The sequence below is a fragment of the Pogoniulus pusillus genome, unplaced genomic scaffold (assembly GCF_015220805.1).
Source record: "Pogoniulus pusillus isolate bPogPus1 unplaced genomic scaffold, bPogPus1.pri scaffold_50_arrow_ctg1A, whole genome shotgun sequence".
NCBI classification, from domain to species: Eukaryota; Metazoa; Chordata; class Aves; order Piciformes; family Lybiidae; genus Pogoniulus; species Pogoniulus pusillus.
The window spans coordinates 613095-625182 of record NW_026974709.1 but is presented as its reverse complement, the minus strand read 5'-3'; the positions used below and the strand labels follow the sequence as shown (position 1 = coordinate 625182).

Below are 12088 nucleotides of genomic sequence, written 5' to 3'. Positions count from 1 at the left end.
GTACTTTGGGACAGTCAAACTTTAAAAAGCTGTATTTTGCTGTGCAAAAGAACAACCTTTAATCACCTGGGATGTGATGGGAAAAGCCCTGAGGGATGAAAGAAGCCAGAGCTCCAGAGAGGCTGTAAATTGCCAGGTTGGAAAAGTAACAGTATCTGCCCTAAGAGGAGAGGACGGGGGAAAGAAATGGGAAGCTGTTGGCTGCCAGGCTATGGAATAAATTTGAGGATGAGAGACTTGTGTTAGTCACTGCTGCTCAGCCGAATGCCATAGAAGTGCTAAGTGCTCAGTTACCATCCCCTGAGGCTTCTGCAGCTCAGATTCGTCTGCCTAGAAAGTTAACTTCTTGGCTGCAAAAATGGAGGATTTGGAGAACAAAGCAGCGAATCTGTGGAGTTGTTTCAGCTCTGCGTGGGATGGCCGAAAGCTGAGGGGGAGAAGCCAATACGGTGGTGGGAGTGTTCCGCTTCAACCATGGGAGCCATGAGAGGAGCATCTCCCACGAGATTCGCCTGCTGCAGTCCCCTGCCTGCTAATGCAGTGGGGCCCACTTCCCCTCCCTCTTCCTCCTCTTTTTCCTTGCTGCTTCTGTGGAGAAGAGTCTCAACTCCTAAAGGGACAGTGTGCATTTGCAGCTCCTAAAGGGACTTGTTTGGGTCCTGTGGTAAACAAGGTACACACATTTAGCTTGTGCCTGCCTTGTGCAAGGCCTATGCTTTTGCCAAATTTGGGTAAAGCAAGCCTGTGGCTTTGCCTAATATGGTCAGTCTTGGCTAACTGCCATTCTGATTGGCTATTCTGTGTCCAAAGGGCAATTGATCTCAGCCCACGTTGGTCAAAGAGATATGCAGGTAAACACAGTGTGCCCTGCTGTGCTCTGCCACTCTATTTGTGCCTGCAGTTGCCTGCAGCCGTTGCTTACTGCCTTATTGTTTGCCTGGAAGTTCCACTGTCATGAGTTTACCAGGAACTCTAAATGCCTCCATGCCTGCATGACAGCGTGCTGAGACTGCACATCACAAGGCATCCTGCCTGCACCTGAGAGTCTCCTGCCCAGACAAGAAGTCCTGGAGATACACAGATCATTCAGAGGAGCCAGGAGACAAGGTCAGAGATTGTTTGCCTCCTTTCCCCAGAAGCCTGGGAAGAATCAAGTCTCAGCAGCCAACAAGACAGAGTTCCCTGAAAGTGTTTGGGCACTGTCTGGGTCTGTGGCCAGCCCCAGCAAGTTGGGTACTAACAATATTGTGAGTAAACACTTAAAAGCCTCTTTGTAATTCTCCGTTGCCTTCTGCCATGAGCAGAAAGAGCTCCTCGAGTCCCTCTAGTGGGCGAGCAGTGTATTGACCTGTGCTAGTTTGAAGCAAGCTGGAATGTTTTGGTAGAAGAACTAGATAATGGGCAGTGAAATGAAAACAATTGATGTCAACTTCTCTCACAGTCTCGCTGAGAACTCTGGGAAGAAGAAAGACTTTTTCTCCATTTTGTCTCTCACTCTTGCTTTTGCCTTAGACCTGGTCACATCTCATTAACCCTGCTCCTACTAACCTTGCTCCCTAACCTCTTGGCTGCACTTCTTTTCTTCCTGAGAACTGGGGTAAGGTTGAGAGGGACCGGGGGGAGGTGTTGGGGTGGTTTGAGAGCCCCTCCTGGGGACTCAGGTTTCTGGGAGGGGAGTTGTGCTTTTGTATTGTTTATCCTTTGTATATTTCTGTATATAATTGTATATAACTGTATATATTGTAAATAGCTGCTTGTAAATTCTGCTAGCTGTAAATAAATTGCTTCATCTATAATCCCAGGGTCCGTCTGAGTTAGCTGAGGCAAATTCAAAAGTGTGGGGGGGCGGGGTAACCCCCAAACCATCACGCAAGCAGCGTTTGGCCACAGGAATCTTCTCTTCCAGTTCCATTCATGTTTATATATTTTGCTGGTTATTATCCGTAAAATGTTTCCACGACAGTGCCAAGACCTGATTATTGTTATTAAAATTAGTGGGTGGGGGGTAGCAGAGTTCTGAATATCAAAATTAATGTTGGGGAAAAAATCATCTTGCATTAATTAATTTCCCTTTTGTAACAATCTCAGGGAGGCCTTTGGAAGCACTTGGAAAGCTTCTGTGAGCTTTCCAGTAAGGGGCTCTGCTGCTTTCCAGCAGGCCTAGGGCTTCCAAAGGGCTTCCCCTAGCTCAGCTCCTGATGGATTCCTGGGGCCATGGGCTTCTCTCAGGCTTTCCACCCACCTAGAATTGGGAAGAGTGTTCAGGAGTTTTTAGGAGTGTAAATAGTTAAATCATTTGAAGAAAGGCTGCTGTGCCTCTCCAGAGTTCCTAGTACTACTCACACCAGCACTTGGCTCTGCAGCCCTGAGCAGTGTGCCCGGCAGAACTGCAAGCTGCTGCTATAGAAGCAGGAGCTCACTGAGCTGCTGCACAACCCCCCAGGTTCTGTGCTTAAGATGTGGCATTGGAAACTGAAACTCATCCTGGAGGAGCATGAGCCCAAAAACATGCCTTGGCTAAGGTTCAGCCAAAGGCATGTTGCATGTCAGGTATGTGCAGCCTGGCCCTTGTACCACACCCATGAAACTCTCTCTGTGTCTGGCCATGTTTGGGTAAATCTGGTTCTATAGGTGAAAGTATCAGGTTTCTATCTCTGATGCCATTGGCCTCTCATTGCCTTTGGGTCTGTATTTGTAACAGCCATGAATGTGAGCAACTTGCCTTGTTTTACCTGGAGAAGCCACAAGAGCCACTACTGTGGCTGCAGCTGAAAGAACCTCCTGATAGCAGCGAGCTCCAAGGCTGCCAACCCGAGGGCTGCAGGGACCAGAGCTGCTCCAAACTGCTCGAAGTCGCAGATGAACAGCAGCAACCCAAGCACTCATGATACCCCAGTCCATGACCCTTTGTTGTATCCCAGATACCAAATCACTGTGCTGGGATCAAATCACACCAGAGCTATCCTGTGCCCATGAGAGCTGTGAGAGACAGATACAACTTTTGATCATCTTGTCTCAACCAACCAAGCAGCAGCCGAAACAGAAGGTGTTCTGCAGAGGTGAGGTAGTGACCTTGTGACAAGTTTTCTGTGGTTGCAAACAAGGCCCATGGGGCACATCTGGACATGTTACAGGGTAACAGGCACCACTGAACCCCCTCCTTCCCCAAGACCTCTCAGTAAACGCCCACAGCACATCTGTGGGGACATGGATGTAAAAAGAGGCAAGACCAAGGTGCAGCCATCACTGGAGGAATGCAGAAAGCTTCTATCAAGTTTCTTCTCTGGATCCAAGGATGAGTTCTGACCTTCTTTCTCTTTCTCTTCTCTCTTTCTTCTCTTCCTTCTCTTTCATTGTTAAATAGGAAGCTTTTGTTATTGCATGAAGCTTTGTTGCTGTAGGTGAAGTCATTCATTCAGAAGCTTTGCTACACCAAACCCAGCCACACCTGTGTGCTAGGCCAAGACACTGATCAGGCATTGTGCAGCCATTCTCTGATTCCCACCCTGTGTTCCCCAAGTGGAGCTGGATTCTGGAACAGGATTCAGGAACTCACAGATGGGGATGGAAGGCAGAAGAGACAGAGTCCTCCTCGGATGTTGGCCACTGAAGAAGAGGCTTGACCCTGGTGATGCCTCAGCTTTACCCTGGACATGAGGTAGGTGCAGTGGAATCCCTTGCTGGTCAGTTTAGTGCCACCTGTCCCGTCTGCTCCTCCCTGCAAGTGCAGCCTTTTACTCTGCACCCCCAAGGTGGGACTCAGGATCGAGTAGTGACCTCAGCCTGCACACCAATCCTTGGCACTAACTCTGCACATCAGCGTTCTCACTGCCAGGAGCAGTGCTGTCTGTGCAAACCTGCCCTGAGCTTCAGAAAGTGCCAGCACTGAGCAGAGCCTGAGCTGAGAAGTCAGATCCCTGAACTGAGCTGGTTCTGCTCTAGCTCAAACCAGGACTCCTCTCCGTGTTTGTCCTCAAGAATCCAAACAAATCCCACACTCATAGAATGATTTGGGTTGGAAGAGACCTTTAAAGATCAGGGAGACCTCCCTGCATGCAAGGATCAGGGACATCTGCAACTAGAGCAGGTTGCTCAAAGCTCTCTCCAGCCTCACCTGGAACGGTTCCAGTATGGGGCATCTGTCCCCTCCTTGGGCAACCTGGGCCAGACTCTCACCACCCTCAGTGTCAAACATTTCCCCCTTCTCTCCACTCTGAATCTTCCTCTTCTAGTTCATGCCATCAGCCTTTGTCTTGTCACAAGCCCTGCTCTGAAGTCTGTCCCCAGCTTTCTGATTGGTTCCTTTACACACTGACAGGCTCCAGGCCTGGTTTCCCCTTTTCCTATTGGTTCTTCAGTTGACAGCTCCAGTCCCTACCCCACAGCCCAAGGACAAGCCCCAGGAAGGTGCTGCCTCTTGTTCCTCTTGCATTTGACTGCCTTTGGGGTGCTGAAGTCCTCCTGTGCACCTAGGGGAATATTCCCCTAAAGCTGATCCCACTGAAGACAGGAAATGATGGAATCATGGAATCACTGAGGCTGGAAAAGATGCTTGAGACCATCACATGCCAGGGGGTGAGGGAAACATTGGCAGTGTCTGGTAATTGAGTGCATGCCTGGAGAGAACAAAGCACAGCCCAGAGAATGGACACAGTCTCCAAGGCTGGGCCAGGTATGGCAGGGGACAAGGGAGTATCCAGCCAGTGTCTGGTGCCCATGGCCTGCCCTCCTGCTCCATGATGGGACTGTCCCAGAGAAGGCTGAGGGCCAGGAAGGCCTCTGGGCCTAGCACAGGGCTCTGAAATCTCCTGTGAACACAGAGTGCTGAGCCCATGGCACAGGGAACCACCACCCCTCCCAGCGTGGGGCAGAGGACCCAGGGCTCCCAGCTGCCTCTCCATGCTCCTCACCTACCCTCACCCCAAAACACCAGAGTGTTGCACCCCTCTCAAACACCACTGCCTCAGGCCTGGCACTGCTGCTGCCTGCCTCTCCCAGCCTCATGGGAAGATGCTCCAGAGGAACCTCCTTTGGACAGAGGTCCTGCAGCATCTGTGCTGCCAGCCCTCCCCTCAGCCAGTCTGCTCCTCACCGTGGTGCTGCTGCAGGACACAGGTGTTGGGGCAATGGCACACAAGGGACCACATAGGCATGGCCATGCAGAGTGTGGCTTTGCTGAGAGAGTTTATTGATCATGAGAGGTACATGGGCCAGGGCTTCCAGGGGACCAGGGGTGTCATCCAGAGGGGATCATCTCCTCATGCCACTGGAGTGGGACAGGACAGGACAAGGGTGTCACCAGCAGTTCCAGTCCTGAAAGAGAGAGACCCCCAGTGTCAGCTGGGACATGAGAGGAGCCTTGTCCCCACCATATCTCTTTGCAGAGACCTGGGGAAGGAGAAGGGAATTGGAGCCCTCAATATACCCTGGGCAGGATTTGGCTCTCCTGAGATCCAGATATCAGCAGAGCCCCTTGCCCCATGTGTCATTACCCTGGGATGCCCCTAGCTCTCCCAGAGGCCTGCCCAGCCCTCACCATGACCATGGGGGTCTGTGTGGCACCAGTGCCCCTGCCTGGCCTGCACAGTGGCCCTCTGGGTCTGCAGAGCCCCACTGAGTTCAAGTGAAGGCACAGGGCCAGCTCTATCCTGTGCACCCTCCAGCGTGGCTCAGGGACAGTGCCCTCTGTTTCCCTCTCCCACACCTAAGGTGTGCCCACCCGAGAGAGATGAGGCATGCCCCAGGGCCCAGGATTCTTTGTGGGGCTGGAGATGCCCTGGTGCTGCTCACCTAGGCCAGAGCAGCTTTAGCAGCTACAGCCAGGCGCTTCTGGCGCTGTCGCTCTTTCGCGTCATCCATCAGAGGGGGCTGGGGAGAAAGGTAGGTTAGGAACAAGTCTGGGTGCACTGGGCTGGACTGGGAGGGTGGGGGAAGCAGTGGAGTCCTTGGGGAAGTAGCCTCTGGAGTAGATGAGCTGAGATGGTGGCGCACAGAAAGCAGAGAGCATCCTGGGAAGGAGCCCACCTGGGTGTGTGGCTGTGTACTGGGGGACCCTCAGGTGTGCTGGGATGGATGGAATGCAAAGGGGGCTCTGGGGCAGAGATGGTCCCTTGGAAGGCATTAGGGTGCAGGGGCATTCTCTGGAGTCGCAGTGGGATGCACTGGGCTGTACTGGGGCAAACTGGGATGCTCTGGAGTGCTGTGGCCATGGGAAGGGAGGGCCTGGGGCCAGCAGAAGTAGTGGTACCCACCACGACATCGTCCAATGGCTGAAGTCTGGGGATATCCACCTGCAGAGAGACCATGAGACCTCCATGGTCACTGGGATACCTCCAGCCCCAGCAAGAGATGGGAGGACCAAAATGCCCTCCAGTTCCCCAGACTGGATCTCTCCAAGTCCACCCCTTACAGTCCACTACTTACATCCAACTCAGGCTTCTCCTTAATGACTTCCAGCACTGCCTAGAGAGGAAGAGCAAAGAGGTGACCTGGAGTGGACCTCAGTGGAGCTCTGGGTGGGGCACAACTGTCCTCAGTCCCACCAGGCCAACAGCTTCCCTCTGGTCTGAAGGGAAAATCTCTTCTGCTCCCCTCAGCCTCTTTCCTCCAAGTTCCCCTGGGATGCCTCTTCATGCAGGGAGCAGGGGTGGGGATGGAGACCAGAAGAGCCTGGGGAGTTGAGGACCTCCAAAGAGGATGGGCTTGAGGAGGGAGGGGGTCCCAAAGACAGGGCACTGGGCTGAAGTAGTGGACCTCAAGAGACTGGGCTGGAGGTGTTGAAGGGACAGGACTGTGTGGAATGCAAGTGAGAGACAAAGAATTGCAGCTGAGGGGACGTGGGGAGCTCAAGAGAGGTGGTTGTTAGGGGCAGGAGGAAGAGGACTGCAGAGGACGAAGCCAAGGGGACTGGGAGAGTGTTTGGGAATGGGTATGGCAGGGAGAGGATTTTGGGCCTCTACTGCAGTGGACAGGATGACGGGCAAAGGGCTGAGGGGCAAGATGGAAAGAAAGGCATTGGGAGAGATGAAAGGGAGAGCGTTTGGAGACCTTAGATAGGACATGGAGGTGCCAGGCAGGAGATGTCTGAGGGGACCACAGGCACAGGCTGGGGAGTTGCAGAAGGGAGGGATGTGAGGGCACCAAGGTGGGAACCTTCCCTGCTTTTGTGTTGGAGCTTCCCAGGGAGGAAAGAGCTGCAGACATTCCCTGAGGCACTCAGGCCTCTTTGTGGGGAAGTGGAGGCAGCAGATGGAGCTGTGGGAGGGAGAGAGCTGATTGCCAGGGGCTGGAGGTGCAGGGGAGCCAGGAGGAGCCCCTTGCTTGGGAAAGGGAGAGGCCAAATGCAGGGTTGCCATCCTCACCACTGCAGTTGCATTCCATATGTCATGCAGCCAAGACCCATTGCCAGCCTTGAGCCCCTCCCCGTGGCACTGGGGACTTACCTTGGCATCTGCTGGGGTGCAGAGCAGGATGGTGAAGAGCAGAGCCAGGCTGAGCACTGCCACCTTCATTTTCCTCGGCGGTGTGGTGAGTCCTGGGTGAAGCTGGAGAAGGCGAGAGGCAGATTTATCCCTCCCAGGACTCCTCCTTGTTCCTCCTCAGAGCCCCCAGGGCAAAGGCAGGCTTGGCAGTGGCACCAGCCCTGGCACCAAGCCCAGCCCTGGCACAGAGTCACCCTCACCTCTGGTGTGGATCCGTCCAACTTCCTGGGCATCTCTCCAGCTTCCTGCATGGGGCAGCTGCAGGTGGAGTGGCCCAGGCACCTGGGGGCATTGAGGAGGGGGTGGACTGAGCACCCCTGGGAGCTGGACACCCCATGGTGACCACTCACTGCTTCAACAGGAAGACTCCCAAAGCCAGCCCCACTCATGTCCCAGGGACTCTCGTTTCCCAGCACTGCCACATGCCAGTCCCCCTCACCTCCCATTCCAGTCTTTCCCTCTGGGACTGCTCCAGAGACGACACCAAACTCAGCCCCAGAGTCTCTAAGAGCCACCTTTGAGCCCTCTCCAGCCCCTGGGTAAGTTGGGGTCTGAGGCTGACCTCTGCTTGGGAGCACTGGGAGCTGGGAGGACCCTTGGTGACATGGGCAGTAGGACAGCAGTGACAGGGATCTGCAGTGACTGCAGGCCCTGAGGAGCCCTGGGGAATGCTCATCTCTGGGAGCTGAGGGCTCACTGGGCGGAAGTGCTGGAGTGGTTGCAGTGCTCAGTGCCCATTCTACTGCCCTTGCACTGCAGATGCAGTCTGCAGCCATGGCCTCCCCAGAGCAGAGTCCAGAGGGCAATATCCCCTGCTTTGGCCCTCTCCCTGCCACTGCCTGGCTGCCACTGAGCCCTCCCAGACAGCCTGGGCCCCACTGCAGAGCTGTCCCTGGACGGTGGGTCCCAGTGACCCTATGCCCAACAGGACTCTGGCTCCAGCCTTGTCCCTGGCCGAGACTTGGCCACAGCTCACCCAAGACCCTTGCCCCCAGGGAGTGTCCCTTCAATGCCATCATCGTTGGCCCAAGCCGACGCTGTCCCTGAGCAGGATGTGGCCATCCAGAGGGTCACAATGAAGCAGGCTCTTGTCCCCAGGCAGCCACCTGGAGCTAATTGTGGGGACAGAGCTGCCCTGGCAAGAGGAGAGATGTTTGTGCCCACAGCATCTCTGATCAGCCGTGAGTGCCACGGGGCCTGTGGCACAAGGAGCCCCTTCAGCACTGACCTTCAGTGGCACCTGGAAGGGCCAAGGGTCTCTCTTCATGGGCCACTAACCAGAAACAAGAGCTCTGCTGTGGGGCAGTTGTGCGAAGGCTTAAGGCAACAAACTTGAGTGCTTGCTTTGGGAGCTGCCCAAGGGCAGGCAGTCACCTGGGAGATGGTCACTGTGCCAGCTCCTGCTCTGCCAGCTGCTTGTCAGAGCTGAGTGGCTCAGGGCTGAATTCCTGATCCTACCAACACGTGTTGAGACCTGACTGGTGTTCTGGAGTGACCTCAGGATGAACTGCTGAACTGTGGCACCATCAGAACAGGGGAATATTGGCCTGGGAAAGGTCAAGGCTGCCTCTGGGCTAGAGGCAAGTCAGGTGGATGGCATCTGATAGCCACTGAACATATGCCACCAGTTGTGGGTGGGTTGCCCAGCCAGCTCCAGCACTGCAAGAGAATCTCACTTCCTCCCCACAAGTCTGTGCCTCATCTGGGAAGAAACTCTCCCAGCCCTTGTCCTAGCATTTCCAGAAGGAGCTCTTCCTTTCTCACACTGATCTGTGTCTCTGAAGTTGAGGCAGGCTTTCTCTGTTCAAGGGAAAGGGTACTGGTAGCACACACCAGGTGCCACCCTGTTGTTCAGTCTGTGTGACCATGGAGGACATGAGGAAGTGCCATGGTGGCCCTGCCTGGAGATTGGAAGCTTGGGTAGAGCAAGTGCAAGAACAAACAACATCCAGAGGGCACAGAGCCAGCAGAAGTACTGCTGCAGGGTCTGTGGGGCAGAGAAAAGGGCTGCTGCAAGGTGTGTGGGGCAGAGCAAAAGTACTGCTGCAGGGTCTGTGGGGCAGAGCAAAAGTACTGCTGCAGGGTCTGTGGGGCAGAGCAAAAGTACTGCTGCAGGGTCTGTGGGGCAGAGCAAAAGTACTGCTGCAGGGTCTGTGGGGCAGAGCAAAAGGGCTGCTCCTGCTTTCCACCCAGGTGAGGGGAATTCTGCTCCGCAGTGACAAAACCCAATCTGACTGTGCTGACCAGAAGGAAAGAGGTCCTGTCTCCAGCCTGCTGTGGAGGGCCTGTAGGCCTGAAAGCAGGCTTATATATGCCTGCTCTGCCTGGACATGTCTCTCTGCCTGCACCAGGGGTAAATGAGCACAAAGGGGCACAACAGACCAGGGCCATAAAGTCAGTTGCCCAGGACACCTCATTGTGTAAGTCCCCACACACCCAGCTCATGCCTGCCTGGTGCTGGGCCCACGTGATTCCCATATTTGGAGTCCAGGCCTCTGGGTTTTGCCTAGTATGGTAAGGTTTGGCTGACTGCCAACCTGATTGGTCATTCGAGTGGCCAATGAGACCATTAACTCTTGGCCCACATTTAATAACTAGGGGTGCACAGGCTCTCATGCAGCCTTTCCACACATTGCTTGTGGCTCCGCCACATTGCTTGCTTGCCTGCCTGCGTACTTCCTTGCAGCTGTGTGCCTGCCTTTACATGATTACCTGGTGTGCACCACTGCCACAAGCTGCCAGGAGCAGACCCACTTGTCTGCATTCGATCAGCCTTAGGAGCCAGCGTTAGACCCATGCTCAGGCTGCACAGAACCTTGCCTCTGCACCTGGAGATCCTGCCTACGAATTCCCTGGACAGAGCCTCCAGAAGGAGCCAGCAGCACAAGGTCAGAGACTGCCATTTCCCCTGATGCCAGAGGATTCCAGCCTCAAAGTCCACAGGCAGAGACCCTGAAGAATTGGACACTGGTATAGGCTGTGACGCAGGCCCGGAGGGTGATTCATTATTAATCAGAATTGTGAGTAAATACTTTTAAGGCCTCTGTAATTTCTGTTACTTCTGCCATAGAGCACCCTTGCTGGGCAGATAGTATATGATGCCAAGTGGCATTAAGCTGCAGGGAAAACTCTCTCTGTTAATAGTTTGAATGTCTGCTAGTTGTTATAATAGTTAATGTTTGATATATACTCCCATAATGTCTTCATAACCGTGTAGAACGAATATTAATATCAAAGTTCAGTGGTTGGGGGTGGCGAGAGTTGAAAATATTGAAGTTAATAAATATATATATTTTTATAAATACCCTCTCACATTAATTAATTTCTCCCCTCTGCCACAACCAGCATAGGTGGCAGAATGCCCCTCCGTGACAACCAGCCAGTGGTGTAATCCACTACCATGCAGTGCCAGACCTGCTATAAAGAGGAGGGTTGTTATGGGCAGGTGTGGCTGTTTCTGGCACGGGGCAGCACTGGGTTTTATATCATTTATCACTTCATCTGTGTTATTGTTGCTGCTGTTGCTCTTTTTTTCTTTCTGTTGTCCTGTGAAACTCTTCATTTTGGTCCCAATTTCTCTTTCCCATACTGAAATGGACAAGCAGCAGTGCAGCTGTAACCTCTGCCTGTGGTGTCATGGGTAAGAGCCTGGTGTTTGCCTATCTCAGAGCCCAGCCCTCCTGCTGGAACTATTTGACAGAGTTAACATTTGCCTCTCTTTGCAGTGCCCCAGTCAGGCCTTGCTGTGACACAGCTCAGAAGTTAAAGCAGTCAAATGGCTTCATTGTTACAGAGAGAGATCCACCAGGCTGGGGCCTGCCAGTGATAAAGGCACGGCGTGCAAGGTGCTCTCTGGGTAATAAATCCTGGGGCACACCTGACACAGTCAGACACAAATCTTTGCTGTAGCTCTGGGAGAGCAGAAATGCAGCAAAAGTTCAGCTGTGGAGTGCAGGAGCCATTCACCAAACACCAACACCTGCTGACTGGAAATGACCTCGGTCCTGAAGCTGCCCAATCGAGTTGCCTGCCTGTCCCATGGCTGGGCACAGCACTCAAACCAGAGGATACTTCATCATCTGTGCCTCCCAGATCCTCTCGCTTAGACAGAGAGATGCCTGCTTCTAATAGCTGAAATTTTAGACAGCATGGGTGGGCAGGACAGGTTGTCTTGGAGTCTGCCAACCTACTCTGCCCTGGTCAGGCCACATCTGGAATATTGTGTCCAGTTCCGGTCTCCCTCAGTTCAAGAAGGACCCCAGAGAGCTGCTTGAAAGAGTCCAGCTGTTGCGGAGGGGGGAAATTAATTGGTGCGAGATGATATTCTATGAACTTCAATAGTCTGCACTCTCACCACCCCCAACCACTGAACTTTGATGTTAATATTTGTTTTACATGGTTATGGAAGACATTCTAGGAATAACATCAAACAGTAACTTGTTCATAACTAGCAAACATTTGGCCTATAGAGAGAATCCCCAGGGTTGATGTGCCGCCTGGGGTCAATGTGCTGTTTGCCCAGCAGATGGGCCCAAGCTCGCTCTGCTTGTGGCAGAAGGCAGTAGGGAATTACAGAGGCATTAAAGCATTTACTCACAGATTCTTAT

At 53.4% G+C, this 12088-nt stretch overlaps 1 protein-coding gene across 1 annotated transcript in view; it reads right to left on the bottom strand.

Moving 5' to 3' along the window:
- Window positions 1-5821: 5821 nt before the first annotated feature.
- LOC135174226 (zinc finger protein 271-like) overlaps window positions 5822-12088 on the bottom strand; it is a 37836-nt gene continuing 31569 nt past the window's right edge. The window contains exons 5-8 of the mRNA XM_064141441.1: window positions 7443-7544; window positions 6424-6462; window positions 6252-6290; window positions 5822-5868 (exon numbers count right to left, since the gene is read on the bottom strand). Coding sequence (XP_063997511.1) covers window positions 6443-6462; window positions 7443-7544 — 122 coding nt within the window. The 3' untranslated portion in view covers window positions 5822-5868; window positions 6252-6290; window positions 6424-6442. The remainder of the gene's footprint in view (window positions 5869-6251; window positions 6291-6423; window positions 6463-7442; window positions 7545-12088) is intronic.